This window comes from Brachyistius frenatus, unplaced genomic scaffold, assembly GCF_029030835.1.
Source record: "Brachyistius frenatus isolate BFR_SWC_R1_liver_20210118 unplaced genomic scaffold, ASM2903083v1 Contig_51, whole genome shotgun sequence".
NCBI classification, from domain to species: Eukaryota; Metazoa; Chordata; class Actinopteri; family Embiotocidae; genus Brachyistius; species Brachyistius frenatus.
In genome coordinates, this window is record NW_027210650.1 from 2,232,783 (window position 1) to 2,251,351 (window position 18,569).

General features: G+C 43.1%; 1 protein-coding gene across 2 annotated transcripts in view; it reads left to right on the forward strand.

Moving 5' to 3' along the window:
• The window catches only part of LOC138624435 (glutamate receptor ionotropic, NMDA 2C-like), a 49,856-nt gene extending 31,708 nt beyond the window's left edge, over positions 1-18,148 (forward strand). For both annotated transcript variants that reach the window (XM_069704652.1, XM_069704654.1), the window contains 8 exons: positions 4,152-4,320; positions 6,012-6,165; positions 6,653-6,778; positions 7,797-8,026; positions 10,518-10,678; positions 11,695-11,882; positions 13,770-14,002; positions 15,236-18,148. In XM_069704652.1, coding sequence (XP_069560753.1) covers positions 4,152-4,320; positions 6,012-6,165; positions 6,653-6,778; positions 7,797-8,026; positions 10,518-10,678; positions 11,695-11,882; positions 13,770-14,002; positions 15,236-16,783 — 2,809 coding nt within the window. In that variant the 3' untranslated portion in view covers positions 16,784-18,148. The remainder of the gene's footprint in view (positions 1-4,151; positions 4,321-6,011; positions 6,166-6,652; positions 6,779-7,796; positions 8,027-10,517; positions 10,679-11,694; positions 11,883-13,769; positions 14,003-15,235) is intronic.
• The last annotated feature ends 421 nt before the right edge of the window (positions 18,149-18,569 follow it).

An 18,569-nucleotide genomic window follows, 5' to 3' on the forward strand; every position in this document is an offset into this window, starting at 1 on the left:
CAACAGCTCTGGTGGGACTGCAAGTCAGACCTCATGCTGCACGCGTGTCAACTGACAGCTAACGTGTTACACCCACCACATGTCACCGCACAGGTTGGATCGTGCATTTAAAGGCCATGTTTGTTTACTCTGTAGTTTTTTGTTGTTGTTGTCGTCCTTCACTTGTACTTCCACCTACTGTACGGCAGCTCTTCTCCGCTCTCTGGAGCTTGATTCCCTAACTTCATTCTCACCGCCCGTTATTGATCATGTTTCTGTGTAGTCATACTTCTGCGTTGTTTACCTGCAGCAGAGAGCTGACCCAGTTGTAGAAAACAGACCAATTGTACAGCCAGCTCTGATTGCTCGAGTATGAAATGAGTGTGTATTTTACCGACACACTTGTGTTTCAGTTTCACATACTGTAGAGATGGTGTAAATATATATATATATATATATATATATATATAAAAAACAACCTTAGAGGGATGATTAATATGCAGTTTAGTAGATGCTTCAGTTTTGCTTCATTCTGAAATTGAAACGAAGGGAAGGTGCCTCAATTTTCATTTTGTATAAAACACTTTATATCTTGTATAAAATCTGAAATGCTAAACAAGACAAGACAACAGTTTTACAGGTGGAGTTTTTCCCTCCCAGCTTATGTGGGAATTTTTGAATTGTCGGGTTTCTCTGTACAATACTGTTTTAAGGAATAAGTTCTGCTCTGAGGACGTTAATGCATTAAGTGCCATGAAATAACCTGTGTAGTGATTTGGCGCTATAGAAATCAAATTTAATTGAATCGAAAATTGAATCGAATTACGTGTCGGACTTTTGCGCTCGTTTCCACTCATTATGCTAAACGAAGCTTGCCAGCTGCTGGTTGTAGCAGACGTAGGAGTGGTGTCCGTCTTCTCATCTAAACTCTTGGTTAAGAAAGCGATCATGTGTCATTATTTTATTCACTTTAACAACCTGCTGGATGCAGAATGAGTCGTTACGGACCGAACTAGAAGTTCGTTGGAGAGGATGGACCACCTTTTTAATCACCTGACGGAGAGAAAACAAAACAGTTCAGCCTATAGATACCGTATCCGTGGTGCCTTCAGTGACTCCACGTGCGTGTGTGCGCTGACCGCTGCTGGCACATTAATTGCAGAAAGAGATACGTAGCGGCTGCTGTTGGGCACAATGGCACATTGATTGCCGGTAAAGGAGATTTATCTGTCCAACATGGAGACATCTGTCATAGCATCGCACGGTGTTGTTCCATCGTACGCTCTTTCTGCTTCTCTTTGGCTATTTCTCTCCGGCTGGCGTGTCCCATTTGGACGGTGACCAAAAAAACAAGTAGCAGGACGAGACGGGGAGAAGAGGACTGCTGCTATATAAACCAGTTAATCTTGCTGTGTGGTCGCAGCAGCTTCCCTGCTGAGCAGATGTTTAGTGTGATTAAAACTTTTTTGTCTAGCTCATTAAAAACCTCTTTTCTTCGGACAGCTGATAGCTTCTTTTGGCAGAAAGCCGAGTCTACCTGATTACAGGCCCCCCTCCAAATGATAATCAGGTTTTTAACCTTGTTAACATGTCCATGTTTTTTTTGTTTTTATTTTTTATAAATGCTGGAAGACTTATCGTAAGCAAAATAAGCAGTCATTGCAAAGTACTTGCACTTTTGAACTACATGGCACCACAAACAGTCTGGGACTCAGACAGCCAGGATTTCATCCGTCACATACTTAAGGTATTAAAATCCCTTCAATTTGAAAGGGTGGTGCTTTTCATAACATCGAGCTGCAGGCGAAGGGTGGAGGGTGAGGTGGAGATAGAGGCGGGAACTATTAAAATATATCCACCTGTAACGAAAACCTGACGGCACCCCAAATATGTCAATCAAACCTGAGACGCCCCTGAACATACCTCTGATGACACCATAAAGACTTCGGGTAAAAGACATGTATCGACTTTGTATTTCATGAGAGGAGTTGACTGTTAAATGGGACTCTATTGGAGCCAGAGGATATTTTGGGCTTTTTTTTAGCCCCTTGTGGCCCTTAGTGGTCATTACACTTTAAGGCACTTCTACACTTTCAAATGTAGAGACTACGTCCATTACAGTTCATGCTGTGATGTTTAGCCAACAAGCTTGTGGAGAAATAGTGATCGTTAAAAGGCTGCCAAATCAGGAAAAAAAAAAATGTTGCGTTATTTATTAAATAACTTCTAATAATATATTTGGCTCATGATACTGTTGAGACTGACTGTTCCAATGATGGATTTTTAGTTTCAAGCGTTGTTACAAACATCAGAGGGATTTTAAATGAGGTTGTTTTACTTGTGCAACAAGAATCTCAAAGTTATAGCTTCAGTCCGGTTTTCAAACAACAGCAAATTAAATGGCCACAACTTTAGAATGAAATGCTGAACAATGTCATGTCGGTGCAATGTTTGAGTGTCTACATACTTAAGGCCATTTAGTGTGCCTCTGGCTTTGGGACTGTTGGTTAGGTTGGTTTTCTGGACTATCAAGAACCTAAACAAGTGATCCGTTAAATCAGGTGACGTTCGACAGATTAAAAGTTTGATGAGGTGATGGAAATGTTGATATTTTGAATTGACAATCGCAACGAATGCGCCGTAGTACAATTACTGTCGGGCATTAACCTTGCAGGGTTTTTCCTCATCATTCCTACAAGATTGACAGTGGTGGTTATTTCAAATACCCTCCTCCTTCCTCCTCCATCTGTCCTCCTTTGTTCTTGCCCTCCTTTCCTTCCAAACTGAAGTCGCTGCCCCGTCAGGGCTCGTCTGGTTGTTCGCAGTGTGTTTTCTGTCTGTCGTTCAGCTCCAAATTTTCCTCTCTCTGGTCCGACTGCCTCTTTCCCTCCCCCGCCTCCCCCTCCCCCCACTTCCCCACCTCCCTCCATGCTGCACTAGTTTCTGGGCATTTTGTGGAGTCCACACAGCAGAACACAACTGCTGCTAATCCTCGGAGGACACTTTACTGTATATGCACATGTGTTTGTGTGTGAGGCGGGCGATAGATGGCCCAGTTTCAGGCGTGTTTGTTTGTGTGTGTGTGTGTGTGTGTGTGTGCGCGCGCTGGTGAATTGTTAGCAGAGTGTGTATAATGACGACAGGTGGCCGGCTTCTGCAGCAATTAATTAACACTGCGTTTATCCGAGCTAGACTCCCGTGAAAGAAGCAAGCCCTCCAAACGCACTTAAAATGTTTCTAAAATGAACTCTTACAATTTTGAAAATAATCAGCTCGAATGTTAATTACTCGCTTGACTTTATTTCATTCAATCTTTTGCTCATTTATTCACTCGCATGCTCGCTTTATCGTTCCTCAGCTCTTATGCTGACTCATTGACATGCTGAGGTTATCAGTCAGTCACACGCGCACGCACACACACACACACACACACACACACACACACACACACACACACACACACACACACACACACACACACACACACAGCGTGACTCAGCCTTTGTACATTTTAGGCCTCCACTTTGGCAGCTGGATAGATGAAAAAGTGAAAAAATAAGGTTTTGTTTTGGTTTTTTTTTTTTTCCACAGGAAATGTGTCGGCTTCATTTCCAATCTGTCCGCTTTTAACGTTCACTGTCCGCTGTCGCTTGTCGAGGTTCGCCATTATTTTTTATTCTGGTATTTTTTCTAAACTTTCTGTCCTTCTGTTCTCTTCTTCTACACCCCATTAAGTAGCAAGGCCACACAGAGGAAGTGAGAGTGTCCCACACGCCTTAATGTGCTTTGATTAGAGGCCATCACAGTCACTCAGCCATTCACTGTGGGCTCCGTCACACTGTGTGGAAGTGTATTTGTGCGCGTTTGCCATTTTTGGGTGTCTGCTCCGTCTCTCTGAGAGACACCTTGTTAACCGACATTGATTTTAGCTAATGAACCAACAATCGCCTGCCCTTCACTTTGCTGCCGTAGACGATGGCCGCTGTCAGCGTGAGAGCCGGCGACTATTTAGCACTCACTCGTTGAAAAAAAAAAGTAAAAACAGCAGCTTTAGTCTCTGAAAGCTAAAGATAGCAACTGTCCCAGCTCGCAGGGAGAGTCTTTGATCATGTTGAAACAAAACTGTACTTACGGTATATGCGTGACGGTGCTTTTTGTCACCCTTCTCGCAGTATTATCGGCCACTCGGAGACCTACACCAAACTGTGCTGCAAGGGCTTCTGCATAGACATCCTCAAGAAGCTGTCCAAGACCATCAAGTTCTCCTACGACCTTTACCTGGTCACCAACGGGAAACACGGCAAGCTGGTCCGCGGGACTTGGAACGGAATGATTGGGGAGGTGAGACTCACGGCTGCGTTGTTTAAAAGAACAATAAATTCCTGAATGCAGCAGCCAGGTTATTGAATTTACAGACAGTTCTTAGAACAAAGTGTTTTAAAATGTTCACCCTCAGATCTAACCGAATAAACGTAGCCTCGGGCTAAAGCACACCCTAATTATTTTAAAGGTAAGCTCTTCATGTGTAGCGTGTTAATATTACACACAAAAACAGCACGAAATGTTAAGCCATAGTTTTAGGTAACGGTGCATACAGTAATAATGATAATCTCGTTGAGGTCATGAGAAAAAAAGAACAATCTGAATTTAGCATCATGGCACACATCTGGACTCTAAAAAGTACAACAATAGGAAGTAAAAATATGATGATGAGAGAGAAGAGACAGGAACAAAAGTTAAACCAAAACAATGTTGTAAAAGACAGTAAAATAGAGCTGAGAAGAAGTACAGAGCCGGGTTGTAATTCTCTGTGGGTTCTTACCCACAAGCAACTCCTTTCATATTAAATACTATCTTTTGAACAATTTTCAATATAGCAATATTCAGTTCTAACATTTTAAATGACTTTAAGGAATGAAGTAAATATAAGTGATGACACACAAGTCTTTGGTAAACAACAAAACAGTTGACAGCAGATTCTTCAGTAGAAGTCCCATAAAGAGGGAGAAGGATGAAATGCGAAAGCCAGTTTGGGGTAGTTTTGTACATTTATACTAGTCGAAGTGTGGAGGTGAAACATGACTGTAAAGTCAGAATTTTGACTCAAAATAGGTTTTCATTGAATGGTCACATTTATCAGCCTAAATTTTGCTAAACTAAAAAAAAAAAAAAAAGTGATATCATAAAAACTTCTGCCAAATAAATGGAGGAGAAATGAGCTCATGGCTGTACGTGAAGACAGTACTTGAGTACCAGTGCCGTTTTTAGCAGTGATGCACATTGTGACGGCATTACATGGTCGGGAGAGTTTCTTTGATGGTTTTTATGTAGGTCAGTGGTGAGGTCATGCATATACATATGGAGCAAACACACTTCCCCTCCACCTCCACCACCACCACCACAGACACACACACACACACACACACACACACACACACACGCACACGCACACACGCACACACGCCAAGCCACATCAAACACAGTCACATCTGAAAGCGAAACACCCTGAACAGGTGTTCCTCAAGAGAGCCTTCTTGCTTGTGTTTCTGAGCCTGAAGGCACTCTGCTTTGAATCTGTGGCTGGATAATTGTGTTTGTGTGTGTGTGTGTTTGTGTACAACATTTGTGTACAACATTTATATAAAAGAAAAACTTCTCTGTATTTTCCAGTAAAGCTACCGTGGATATGAGCACTCTTGAGATGCAGCATGCGGTCTTCCTCGATGCTCAAATAATGACGGGACAAGTATTTCTCACTCATCTCTGCAAACAGCCATTATTAGAGTCGTGTCGTACTGTAGAGCCCAAAATGTTTGCTGCCGGTGGCCTCGCTGTTGAAAAGGGATTTGCTCATGAAATTCAGAATTTGCTCTCTCTGAAGCAAAGGAAGTTTTTTTTTTTTTTTTCTTTTTGCGATATCAGTCAGATCAGGAACTGAAAAAAAACAGCAGAATAAATAGGAAAACATTTGTGACCGCTTTCGGTGTCTCGCTGGTTTATTTCACGCTCTGTTTCTGCGTTTCTTCTCTCAGGTTGTGTATAGACGAGCTGACATGGCCATCGGCTCTCTCACCATCAACGAGGAGCGCTCCGAAATCATCGACTTCTCCGTGCCGTTTGTGGAGACCGGCATCAGCGTCATGGTGGCGCGCAGCAACGGGACCGTTTCCCCGTCTGCCTTTCTCGGTGAGAAACGCAACAAAGGTCCTCGACAACCGTTTGATTTGATTCCTTTGGTTCAAACTCATCACAGCATCTGTTATCCCGCAGTGTCGATGCACACGTTTGCAATGTTGATGCCGCTTTCTTCCAGGATGGCCTACTTAAACGAGTTCTGTCTCTGCAGACGCTTCGGGAAACTTCCCATTAAGCTTTTATCCCACCAATAACTGTAGCCTACAACTAAATCCCCTTATGCACCACGCACACACCTAAATCCCTTCTCCAAACCCCTAAACAACAAAATTCAGCACAAAATCCTAAACAGTGTTATTTTTCCCCTCTTTTCATTTTCACATCAGTCAGTTCTTTCGTTCTGTCTGTCTGCTATCCTCCAACCACACATGGTGACCCCCCCTTCCCCCCATCACTGGCTGAGGTTCAGAAGCAGGAAGTACAAAAGAGACTTGGTTCAATCAACGTTTGTTCCTTCCCTTTCTCCTCCCTCATCCAGAGCCCTACAGCCCAGCAGTTTGGGTCATGATGTTTGTGATGTGCCTGACCGTGGTGGCCGTGACGGTGTTTGTTTTCGAATACTGCAGCCCGGTTGGCTATAACCGCAGTCTGGTGAGCGCCAAAGGTGAGTTTTTACACTTCCTTCTTTGGCTTTCAGTGGTCGAAGTGATCCCCCTCGCGTACAGCGGATGATGAAGAAGTAAATAATTACTACAGTATTATTAAAGCAGAGGCATGGCGCCAAAAACCTGCCAGTAAAGTCCATATTTATCCCACAGATTTGAATGCCTTTAATCTCACAGACTTGCAAACTCTCCTGTTTTCAAAGTGTAATATGACTGAATGGATTACATTTAGCCATTTATATTTACCTCTTCTAAAAAATATCCACAAAGATACCTCGAAGCTACTGAATTTGCATCCTTCCAAGTATTTTACTGTAAGCCTGCCTACGCGCCGCTACGTCCAGCCGCGTCTGAATGTCCTGCGACGTTTGAGAGTTCCTCGACCAGATTTTGGGGAGAGGGCTAATCAATCCCACAATGCAGCACTGACAGAGCGTGCCTCGTCTCCGGGTCCGAAAGGTCATTTTCCTGTTTTAATTAGCATTCGTCGCTGCGCTAATCGAAGTGTGATTGATGGCGGTGGCACCCTCCGTTGCTGCACATGAGCAACGGTGGCAGAGAGCGATGGAAACGGGCCGAGGCAGTGAAATTGTTCTGTTGTTCGAAAGTTTGCAGAAGGGCACGAGATGGCTCATGAATACTTACGTAGTGAACAGTAGATATATTTTGCTTGATGAGAGAACACGCCGAAAATGTCTAAAAGCCAACATCATCGTGCTGACAGTCAATTCGTCGCTGGCAAAAAGAAAAAGCCCATTTCCCGTCTGAACCCAGGTGGTATCTTGACATGCACGTCCCAAAGTCTTGAGATATCTTCCTCTGAGATTTCTACTTATTTCAACCGTCATCTTTTTGCAGAACAAACAGAGTCTATAAAAATAAGATTCTCCGGCCAAGAAATATGACATCAGGTGTTTGCACGGAACTGACAAAGCTATCGAGCAACCACAGGAATTCATACTTTGTTTGTCAAGATTAAATACAGTAGAGTAATATCTGCTCCCTCTGTTTCCTCAGACCCTGGCGGTCCGACGTTCACCATCGGGAAGTCGGTGTGGCTGCTGTGGGGAATTGTCTTCAACAACTCTGTACCCATCGAGAACCCCAAAGGAACCACCAGTAAGATCATGGTACTGGTCTGGGCCTTCTTTGCCGTCATCTTTCTGGCTTCTTACACTGCCAACCTGGCTGCTTTCATGATCCAGGAACAATATATCGACACAGTGTCCGGCCTCTCCGACAAGAAGGTAAGAATAAAAAGTTTCGCTTGGAATAATAACCACGGAAGTGATGATGAGGCAGGACAATTATAGCATGTCCACGCAGACATACTGAAAGCAGGCTGGGCTTGTGGAGCAGGGAGATATGGAGCGAACCGAGTCCCTTTGTGTTTGAATCCAGCTCTTGCCACTGTTCATCACTCCGCATTGACTAATAAACCATGAATGGAAGGAGAGACAAAAGGACTCGCAGAAAGCCTTCAAGATGGAGTCAAGTAAAAGGATTGTCTTGCGAATGTCTCTGTCCTTTTCCCTATCAGCGGGGAGCCCAGTGGCATGAATGACTAATCAATTACTGCCGTCTGTCAATACAGATGGTGTCTGAGTCTCCACTTGTCCTGTCAGTATTTTGGTCTGTCCATCAATATTCCCCCTGTGCTGTCTCCATCTCTCGTCTCCCCTCATACTGTTAAAACAAGATCACCAAATGTCAAACGATTAAAACAGAAACAGTCGAGCCACAGAGGAGAACAACACCCATGCACTTCCCCTACCACTTAAAAAAACACACACACACACACACACACACACACACACACACACACACACACACACACACACACACACACACACACACACACACACACACACACACACACACACACACACACACACACACACACAAAACCTCAGGCCTCAGAGGAGCTTTACAAAAGAGCATTTTATTCCTCTAACAGCGACCACAACTGGCAGGCAGGGATCAGCAGAGCCACCTCATTGATCTACGTCTGTATTAACCGACTATATTAATTTTATGCAGATGCATTATATCCCACAGCATGAAGGCACTGATATAAATTAGCCTGCACAACCCAACGTCAGCTGCCCTTTAATTCGGAGGTCCTACATGACGAAGGATTAGTCGGGTTTAAGGTCGCAGGCCGGCAACATGCACATCTCTCAGGTATAAAGGATAAGGCTGGTATTATTCTTGATTTTTCTTATTGTCAGAAACACTATTGAAAAAACAAAACAAAACAAAAAAAACCCAATTTTTTTGTCCGTCTCTCAATATGTACCAAAACTATGAAATATAGACACGTAATTGATCTAACTCAAACTGCTGAAGCCTTATATTAACTTCAATTAATCACAGCATTACTTCATTCTATTACGCTTCTCTCATTAAGCAGTTATGTCACTGTTTTTAGAAGGAATTTATTTGCCACTATTGACAAGAGCAATAATCATAGCAACTAATAATCCTGTCTTTGTACAGCCATGTGAGCATTATATCAGGTTTGACTTTAAAAAATGAACCTATCCTGTAATTTCTAATCCTCTGTGATGTGTTTTTTTTTGTTTTTGTTTGTTTTGTTCAAACAGCTGATTATAAAAAAATACATCTCGACTGAATCCGCTGCAGTTGCAGCCGAAGAGCGGTTATATATTAGCGCACATACAAACACCCACTCCCACGCTCACGGTTTGATTGGCTCATTCATTTGCGCTCAGCTCAAAAAGGTCAACGCTGTAACCGAGATGAAAAGATCTTTTCTGTTTGCAGTCTAATTGAGCCCGAGCGCTCGGCCCTGCGTCGTACGAGTCGCCTCGTCTAATGTGAATTTTCCGCGGACGGTGAAAATGATTCAAACACATGCATGTTGCTTTGATAGCAGATTTAATCAAATTGAGGTGAGCGAGTAGCTTCCAGTCCATTTATACAGCTTTGAATTCAGCTGCTGATTAGATCAGTTTTGAAAAAAGACATGGAATGATTCTTAAATGGATTACATTAAACTGAGTAGTGCCTCATCCTCTTTACTCCTCTCTACCCCATTTCTTCATTCTGGTGCCCTCTTTCTTCTCTTTTCACAATTATTCCTGCTTCGGTCTCCTCTCCTTTTACCTCCTTCTCTCTTTTCTACACTTCTCCTCTCTTCTTCTCCTCTTTCCCATTTCCTTTCGTTTTGTCTCCTAGTTTCGTCTCTTTCTCCCCTTTTCTTTTTTTTTTTAACATCCTTCTCTTCTCTTTCTTCTCATCCACCTTTCTCCTGTCCGCCTTGTTGTGCTCAATACTCTTTCTTTCATCTTCTCTTTACGATTCTCCTCTTGCCACTTTCCTTTTACTTCCCTTCTGTTCCTTGCTCTCGCTTCACTTATACTGCCTATCCTCCCTCTTCTTCTCTTTTTTCCCTCCTGCCCTCCTTTTCCTTACGCTCCTCCCATATCCCTCTACTTTTTAAAAATATTTTCCCTCACTCTTTGGCCTTTTCCTCTTTTTGTCTGCCTTCCCGTCTCCACCTCTTCCCTCATCATCTCCCATCTCTTTCATCCCGTCTCCCCATATTCTTCTCTAACTCCCTTCAGTCTCTCTCCTCTCCTTCTGTTCTCTCCTTACTTCCTTCTCACCAAACTTCTCTAACTTCCCTCTATTGTTTCCCATTCCTCATTTCTCCGATCTTGTCTCTTCCTCCCCCTTCCCTCTCCTCTCCTCTCATCCTCTCTCTCCCTACAGTTCCAGAAACCACAGGAGCATTACCCTCCTTTCCGCTTCGGGACCGTCCCAAATGGGAGCACAGAGAGGAACATCCGCAGCAACTACCCCGACATGCACACGCACATGGTAAAATACAACCAGAAGGGGGTGGAGGAAGCCCTAGAAAGCCTCAAAACCGGGTACAGTCTTGCTTAAATATGAACTATATAGCACATTTAAATAAGCAGTTATATTTAACTGATCATGACGTTAGACACAAGATGCCACAGTAATAATAATCATAATTTTGGTGATACAGCAGATAACTGATGTTCTTTGTTGTTGTTTTTTTTACATCTATTTCTGAATTAGGCCAATGTGATGGGTGTATTTTTAGATGTAAAGTAATGTCTGGTGCAGCTTAATTTGTAAAGAAGAGTGCTGTCAAACATCTTCACAAAGCACTTAAAGAACCATTTTATTCATAAAGTACACACTGTGTGATCTTAATATTTTTGTAGGGATTTTTTTTTTGTGTCATTGTGGAAGGAAAATGAACTTCCAGCGACCTGAAATATGTCTGGAATGTGAATACATCAGGGTGAACATTTATTCACCTTTAATTTTGGCCATGTTACCAGCATGGCTCTCGGTATAGCAATGTCAGTCAGTTCCAGACCGAAATATCTCAATGGCTATTGGACTGATTGCTTTTGAATTTGCCATTCAGACATTCATGGTCGCTAGTCAAATCAGTTTATGACCAAATACCGACAACACGAATGACATATAATATTCCCATTTCCATTGTCAGTGTGATAGCCTGCTGACATTATCACTTAGTCTCTAGAAAAATCTCTGCCCACAACTAGCATCGCCACTTTGCAACTTTGGTGAAACATTTCTAAAACCCTGAGTAAAGGTTCACTGTGATGGATATCCAATCTCAAGCAACTTTCAAGTCTCTGCGAGCTGACAGTTTCAGAAATGAACTAAAGCCTGGATGGTGGGAAAAGTCCAAAAACATATACAGTGTGCTTTTCAATGTGGTCAGCAGCAACACAAAGTGCACAGCAATTGCATTTAAAGAGCTAAAACACACAAAACCACTAACCGTGAGAGAGACAAAAGATAACTACAACTTTAACAAATGAGGTGTGTTTATGTAAGAACTTCTTAAACTTCTCTCAGATGAAGATGAGCTATTTTCATGCAGGAAGCTGGATGCCTTCATCTACGACGCCGCCGTTTTGAACTACATGGCCGGCAAAGACGAGGGCTGCAAACTGGTGACCATTGGTAGTGGGAAAGTGTTCGCCACCACGGGATACGGCATTGCTTTGGAGAAAGACTCCCGCTGGAAACGACCTATCGACCTGGCGCTGCTGCAGTTCCTTGGAGATGGTGGGCACAGATCCAAACCTCACACGCATTCAAACGCAAACTCGTACCTGCGCAAACACTGTCACATTTTCCTCAGCTTTATCGGTTTGTGTTTATTTCTGTCTCACTGGCAAACTGTATGTGAACCATGAAACTGGCGCCAGGCCACTTCAGTGTGCTGTATCAGCAGGGAAGTGGGCTTACAGGGAAGAGTTAATATCCTGCAGAACAGCAGGGAGTGTTAGGGATATGATTATCTCCGTTATATACACAGACACACACACACACGCGCACACACACACACACACACCCTTCTTACCTGCACGTACACACAAACACACTCGACATGATGGCCGTCGGTGTGGAGTTAATATCCTCCTTCCTCTGAGGGCTTAAGAGCATCCCACACATAGACTCGCCTTCACTCTGAGCTTTCCGTGATGATATAATAAATAGTGTGTTTATGGTCAACATACGGTAACCGGGTGATAAAACGGGCCGTGCTCCCTGGAGGCTGCTAGGGAGAGCTCAGCTCAAGAGGTGGCCACCTGTTCAGAGGCCCATAGGAGCAGCTTATGTGGTAATGATAGCTAATGGAAATGTGTTTCAGGACTGTAAATTCTTCACATTTAAAAAGGTGCTTCATCAACAGAGTGTAATGCATGCACGCCACCAAAGAATAAAGAATACAAAATAGTCATATCCCTTTATATATTGCAGCAAGAAACGGGGAGGACAGTAATAGATTTTTTACAGTTATGGCTCAAAGTTCTGCTGGATTTGAAACAGAATAATAACTATATAATACCCGTAAAATCACCTTTTCCACTTCACTTATTCTCCTTTAAGCTATGCGATATCTACACTGAGTGAAATATTCCACCTCATGATAACCGTTTTTATGGCAGCAGCCTCAAATTGGAATATTCCAGATGTTTTATTTTATATACACTCATCCAAATTTCTGCCTCGCATATTGGGTATCTTTTGACAACTTTTATACAATGTCCCCCAGTTTTAGGACAGTGGAGCAGAACAGGGATCCTAAACAAACAAACCAAAAAAAAAAACCAAGATCTTCTAAGGTCCAGCAGCAAGATTCATTTGAAAGGCTAAATCAGTCCATCTGAACACATGTTTGACAAGAACAGATTAACCTCCAAAACTGGATTAGGGACCAAGGAAAACAGACAACTGCCCGAGGCCTCTGACAGTCAGGTGCCCTAATATTTTCAATTATTTAACTACAAAGATATAACATCAACTATGTCATGAATTATTTTTGTGGCCCAGTCTTGTAGTGAGACTCTGTATCAATATGTACCTTGAACACCTTTTTTTTTCTTCCCAAGTTTTGATTCAGCTCACATGGTACTTTTTTCAATAAGTAAAGGTGTGTTTTGTCAAAATACCTCCATATATATGTATATATATATATATATATATATATATATATATATATATATATATATATATATATATATATATAAAAAGGCATTTATAGAGTGCTGTGCGTACTTTACTCACAGAAAATAGGATGCAACAGGGGCCCAACAGCAAAGTTTTGCCTCAGGGTCATCAAACAAGTTGATCCAGTTAGTCCAAGTTCCCATGTTTACAAAAAAAAGCATTGAAGTTAAGGTGAACTGCAGTCAGCTCTGGAGACATACTGTCGTACTATTGTGGGGGTAGTTGGAAAATTGTGTGCATGATCAACAAATAAAATGAATCACTGTCCAAAGACTCTATGACTGTACTGTATAGCATATCCAAGACAATCAGGGAAATAGTTGTGCTCCAGTTGGTATGTTATTATCTTTTTCGCTCTGTCAAGTCATCTCGCACTCTATCTCTGCTCATATTTCTCTCTTTTGTCCCCTCGCCTCTCGTAAACCTTCGTCCCATCAGGAGACACCCAGCGCTTGGAGACAGTCTGGTTGTCAGGAATCTGCCAGAACGAGAAGAACGAGGTGATGAGCAGCAAGTTGGACATCGACAACATGGCAGGTGTCTTCTACATGCTTCTGGTGGCTATGGGTCTCAGCCTGCTGGTCTTTGCCTGGGAACACCTGCTCTACTGGAAACTACGACACTCCCTCCACAAGTCGCACAAACTCGACTTCCTGTTGGCCATTAGCAGGGTGAGATTTTGCTCTTTTTTTTAAATCGATCATTAAGCAGTTTTTAGGAATGACCTGAGTTGTTTGTGCATCCTCGGTTGGTTTGATAGCTGATTGGTTTACAGAAGTGGGGTTGAGAAACTGCTTCACTGATTTTTCACATTGACTAGTGACTGATTGGCTAGCTGTAATTGGATTAGTTATATAACAGCTTGTTTAAGAGATTGAAAGACTGGCTGGTCTATTATTTTGACTCTAACTGGGTGGTTGGCTTTTTCTTCATTTAATATGCTGTTTTACATGAAGTGGCTTTTATGGGATGATAAATGAATGCAAATGGATGTCTATTTGCATGTAATTACATGGCATCATTGGGGGACCTTGTTATTATATTAGCTAAGATGGCACAGCATTCTTATTAAGAATGAAAGGGGAGGAGATAGACATAAAGGAAAAAAAGCAACTCTAATTTTGGTGTTTACCCAGCATTCAACTTTGATTGCCTAATGTTCATTCGCAATTTGCCCAAATCAGTACCCATTTTGTTGATGCTGTTGTTTAGGAATGTGGTTATTGAGCGCAAAAGGCGCAGGCTGAAGCCAGGGAAATGTCTATGGACTCCAGTCCCCTCTACTGTGTAATTATACCATTGTGCCTGAATCTGGGTTTTATCAGATTAACGGCTAAATGACTATCTGATCATTAATCCGTGTGGGGCAGCCCCAAGGACCAAATTAAATTTGGCTCTTTCAGGAGCTCTCAGCCAACTGTAAGCAGAGAGCAGTCATGGGATTTGGCTCTTTGTTTGTCCAGGCAGTTAGAGACGGTTTGTTCTGTCAGGGACTTTAGGCATGTGTGTCCGTGTGTGTTTATTGGGGCAATTCTCTCAGCTTAAACAGTTTTTCTTTGAGTCCCGGGAGAATGCATAATGAATTTATGACTAAGACTTGCCTCAGTGATAAAATGAGATATTAATGAAATCAATTTTTTTTTTTATTTGACTGCCAATGGGGATTTATTAGTTAAGAGGTGAGTCATTACTTAGAGATGCACAAATTGGCTGAAATCCCGTCTGTGAAATAGTCCCCATAGGACCACTAGGGCAATTCAAGGTCGAACAATTTGTGGCTATCCATTGATTTGATTAAAAATGATTGGTTAATTTTCTTTCTACTCAACTTTTCCTGTCTTTTGTCTCACTTCTCATTGTCTTATCTTTTTTTTTTGTCTTTGTCCGTCTTTTTCTTCTATCAGGGTATTTACAGTTGTTTCAATGGAGTAGAGGAACCTGGGCGCTCATCTGGTTTGGCCAAACCTGACCTGACCTCCAATTATGCTCAAGTGAACATGCTGAAGATGCTTCGCACTGCCAAGGACCTGGTGTCCACCGCCAATGTTGAGAGCTCCCTGGACAACGCTACCAAGACCATAGAGCAGTTGAGCCGTCACGGTGGCAGCTTGCCTGTTCGTGTTCCACAAGTTATCACAGAGGCTGTACCGGGAGGGTTCGCCTATGTTACGGAGAATCACTGCTCTCTTCCTCAGCGCTCTCTAAGCCCACCTCTGACTGCTGTTACATCTCTGAAACAGCAGAGGAGTGTGACCAGGCCAACACCACTGCGCTACACACTTCCGACTCGCTCTACTTCATGTCTATATGACAGACCACTTCCCGTGTCCAGCCTCAGCAGTCCCCACCTGGCTATTGGAGAGCCGCTGCCTCATCAGCACCCACACCACTACCAGACCACGGGGAGACTCTATGTAGACACCCATCCTCACTCGCCCTTTATCCCCTACACTGATCTCCAGCTGCCTGACATCTACGCCTCTCACCCAGTCTCCTCGCCCCAAAACCAGGGCTTTTCGCGAAGGAAAAGGAGATCCAAGAGTTTTCAGGGTGATGATGGGGATATAGAAAGGAGAATATACGGGGACCTGGAAAAGAGTGACAAAAGTTCTGTGTGTCTGAGTCAGCTCAAAGCCAACCACCTCCAAGACAACCACATCTCCTCCCCGAGTGTTGACAACATTTACTCAGGGGAGGTGATGAATCCTCCAGTAGAAAACTACAGCTCTTGGCCCCCGGAGGACCTTGTGGTGAGAGGGAGACGCAGGCACCGCCGCCCCTCTTTTCTTAAAGCAACTTGGGGTAGCGAGCAGATCCACCAGTTCGATGAATCCCAGTCTTCTCTGTCCAGCCAATCACCTTCAACCCTGCCAGACCTGTTCCCATGTATTCTTACTCCGACCACACCTGCCAAGGCCTACAACCCGGCCCATCTTCGAAACAACCTGTGCCTCCCAAGGAACCAGGCCTACCTCCACATAAGGGAGGACCAGAGGAAGCCCATCGGGCGTAAGGGCCAGAGGCTGCGCTACTCCCACTCCACCCACCTCCCAACGTATGGAGAAGCAGTTCGACATGGGACTGGGTTAGGGCGGGGTATGGTGCGGAGAGCCACGAGTTTGCTCAGCAGACAGTACGCGCACTACCTGAACTCTTACCCTGGGCTACCCCTTTACCACAGCCCAGTAGACTTGCAGCACCACAGCCAGGCTTCCAGCGGTCACCTGAGCCCCAACCCAGTGTGCCAACTGTTGGCTTGCAGTGGTGGCCGATGTGGGGGCCAGCGGGCTCTTCTGTACCAGGACAGCGTGTATGGTGCCTACGGAATCTATCAGGGGTCCCAGACTGGATCAGAGGCTCTGGCAGGTCAAGGACCAGGGGGACAACCTGTGGGGAGCCCCTGTGTACTTCGACCCTGGCGACGGGTGTCCAGTCTAGAGTCTGAAGTCTGACAAGAAACCATAAGGACCTCATGAGATGGAAATTGTGGAGATACACAAGACAAGACTCTAAAACATTACCACTGTGGTGGGAGTTTATTGATTAGATTCATGTAGAGGGGTAAAGTCATGATTTGAAGTAACTGTTGATTTTTCTGTGTGATCAAAGTGTGTGGTAAAGAATATAAGTTTGGGTCTCCCAATTTAAGGACCGACGTGATGAACATTATTGTAAGAAGACTGCACTGTTACCAATTTAACCTTGAGAAAGCTGTGGAAAGCTGGAGTTGGCAAGTTTAACTCACTTGCTGCTTTCCTATGAACAACGCTTGTGTGTTTTCTGTGCTTTAACATGCACTAAAATTTACAACAGTCCATGGTGTTGGCGCATGGTTAAACTATAACCAGAGTTTTCATGCTGTGCGTGTGTTGTGTATATTCTATTGTGGATGGTTGGGATTCAGTCGTGGGTGTCGTCTAGTATATGAACCGTTTACAGCTGGGGGGAAACGGTGGAGGAATAAGAGATTGTTTCTTTTCATATACAACCACCAAAAACTAAAGCAGCCACTGTAGCAAGATACTTGAAGACGGCTACAACGCAGACATGAAGAGTTTAATTCCAACATGAGACATTCGATATTAAAACACTTCCGACTCCGGACACAGAAGAGGAGCAGTTTTCTAGAATGAAATAATCATTTGGGACATCTGTTAATGAATTTCAGGTAACTTCTTTAAATATTTATAATGTTTTGGAGCTAAGCCCTTCATGTCTTCATTTCGGGATGAATTAAGAGGAAGCGGTGTCTTTACGAAAGCAGTCCATATGAACACAATCTGCAAAAGGATGACAGTATTGGGACAGCGTTGACCAGCACTAGGTGTCTTAAACCATGGACTCTTGTTCCTCACTGGGTCTCACTGTGAGGCTACAGTACAGCACAACATCACACATGGCCTCACATTAAATAAATTCTGTATTCTAAGTACTATATCGATATAGAGATATGTGTTATTCGAGGATGGTTAGTGTCATATTCATATATTCTGCATATGATAGAAATTTATAGTCTCTTTTTCTAAACACACCTCTGGCACATTCTGAGTTTTTCTTTTTGTAAAACTGTTGCTGATTTACTGGAACATTTGTTATTCATGTATTAACTCTTTACGTTGGCCTATATAAAGATTTTCATCACTCCCTCTTTTCAACTCTTTTATATTCCCTCATCATCTTGCTTTTTCTTCCCATCTCCTCTAACTGTTTAATGATCAAATTTAAATGAGGTAATTGAAAGCTATTCTAGTATCTATATTACCTGGCTCCCTCACCCTGTAATTAATCACTTAGACCGATTAAAGAGCCTTTTTGAATGAACATGCATGTGCGCGTCTTCTTTGTGGAGTTATCTTTCTGAAATCGGTGTACTTTGCAGCAAAAAAATGTGTTTTAATGGGGAAATGCAAACCTTAAAGGAATAGTCCACCATTTTGGGGAAATAGGATTAATCTTGCCAAGAGTTGGATGAGAAGACGGGAACCGTTCTTATGTCTGGACGCTAAGTACGAAGCTACAGCCAGCAGATGGTTAGCTGAACAAAAACTGAAGAAAGAACATTTGGGAGGTTATGTGTTGGATTGTTGCTGCATTCAAATGGGGGAAGTGTTTAACATGTTGATGAGAAGAGTCTTTAAAAAAAAAAAAAAAAATATTTTCTTGTGGTATTAGTGCCATTTTGTGAAAGCTAAAATTTTTCAAATTGACGTGTTTGCTGTTGTTTTCAGAAATAGCTGA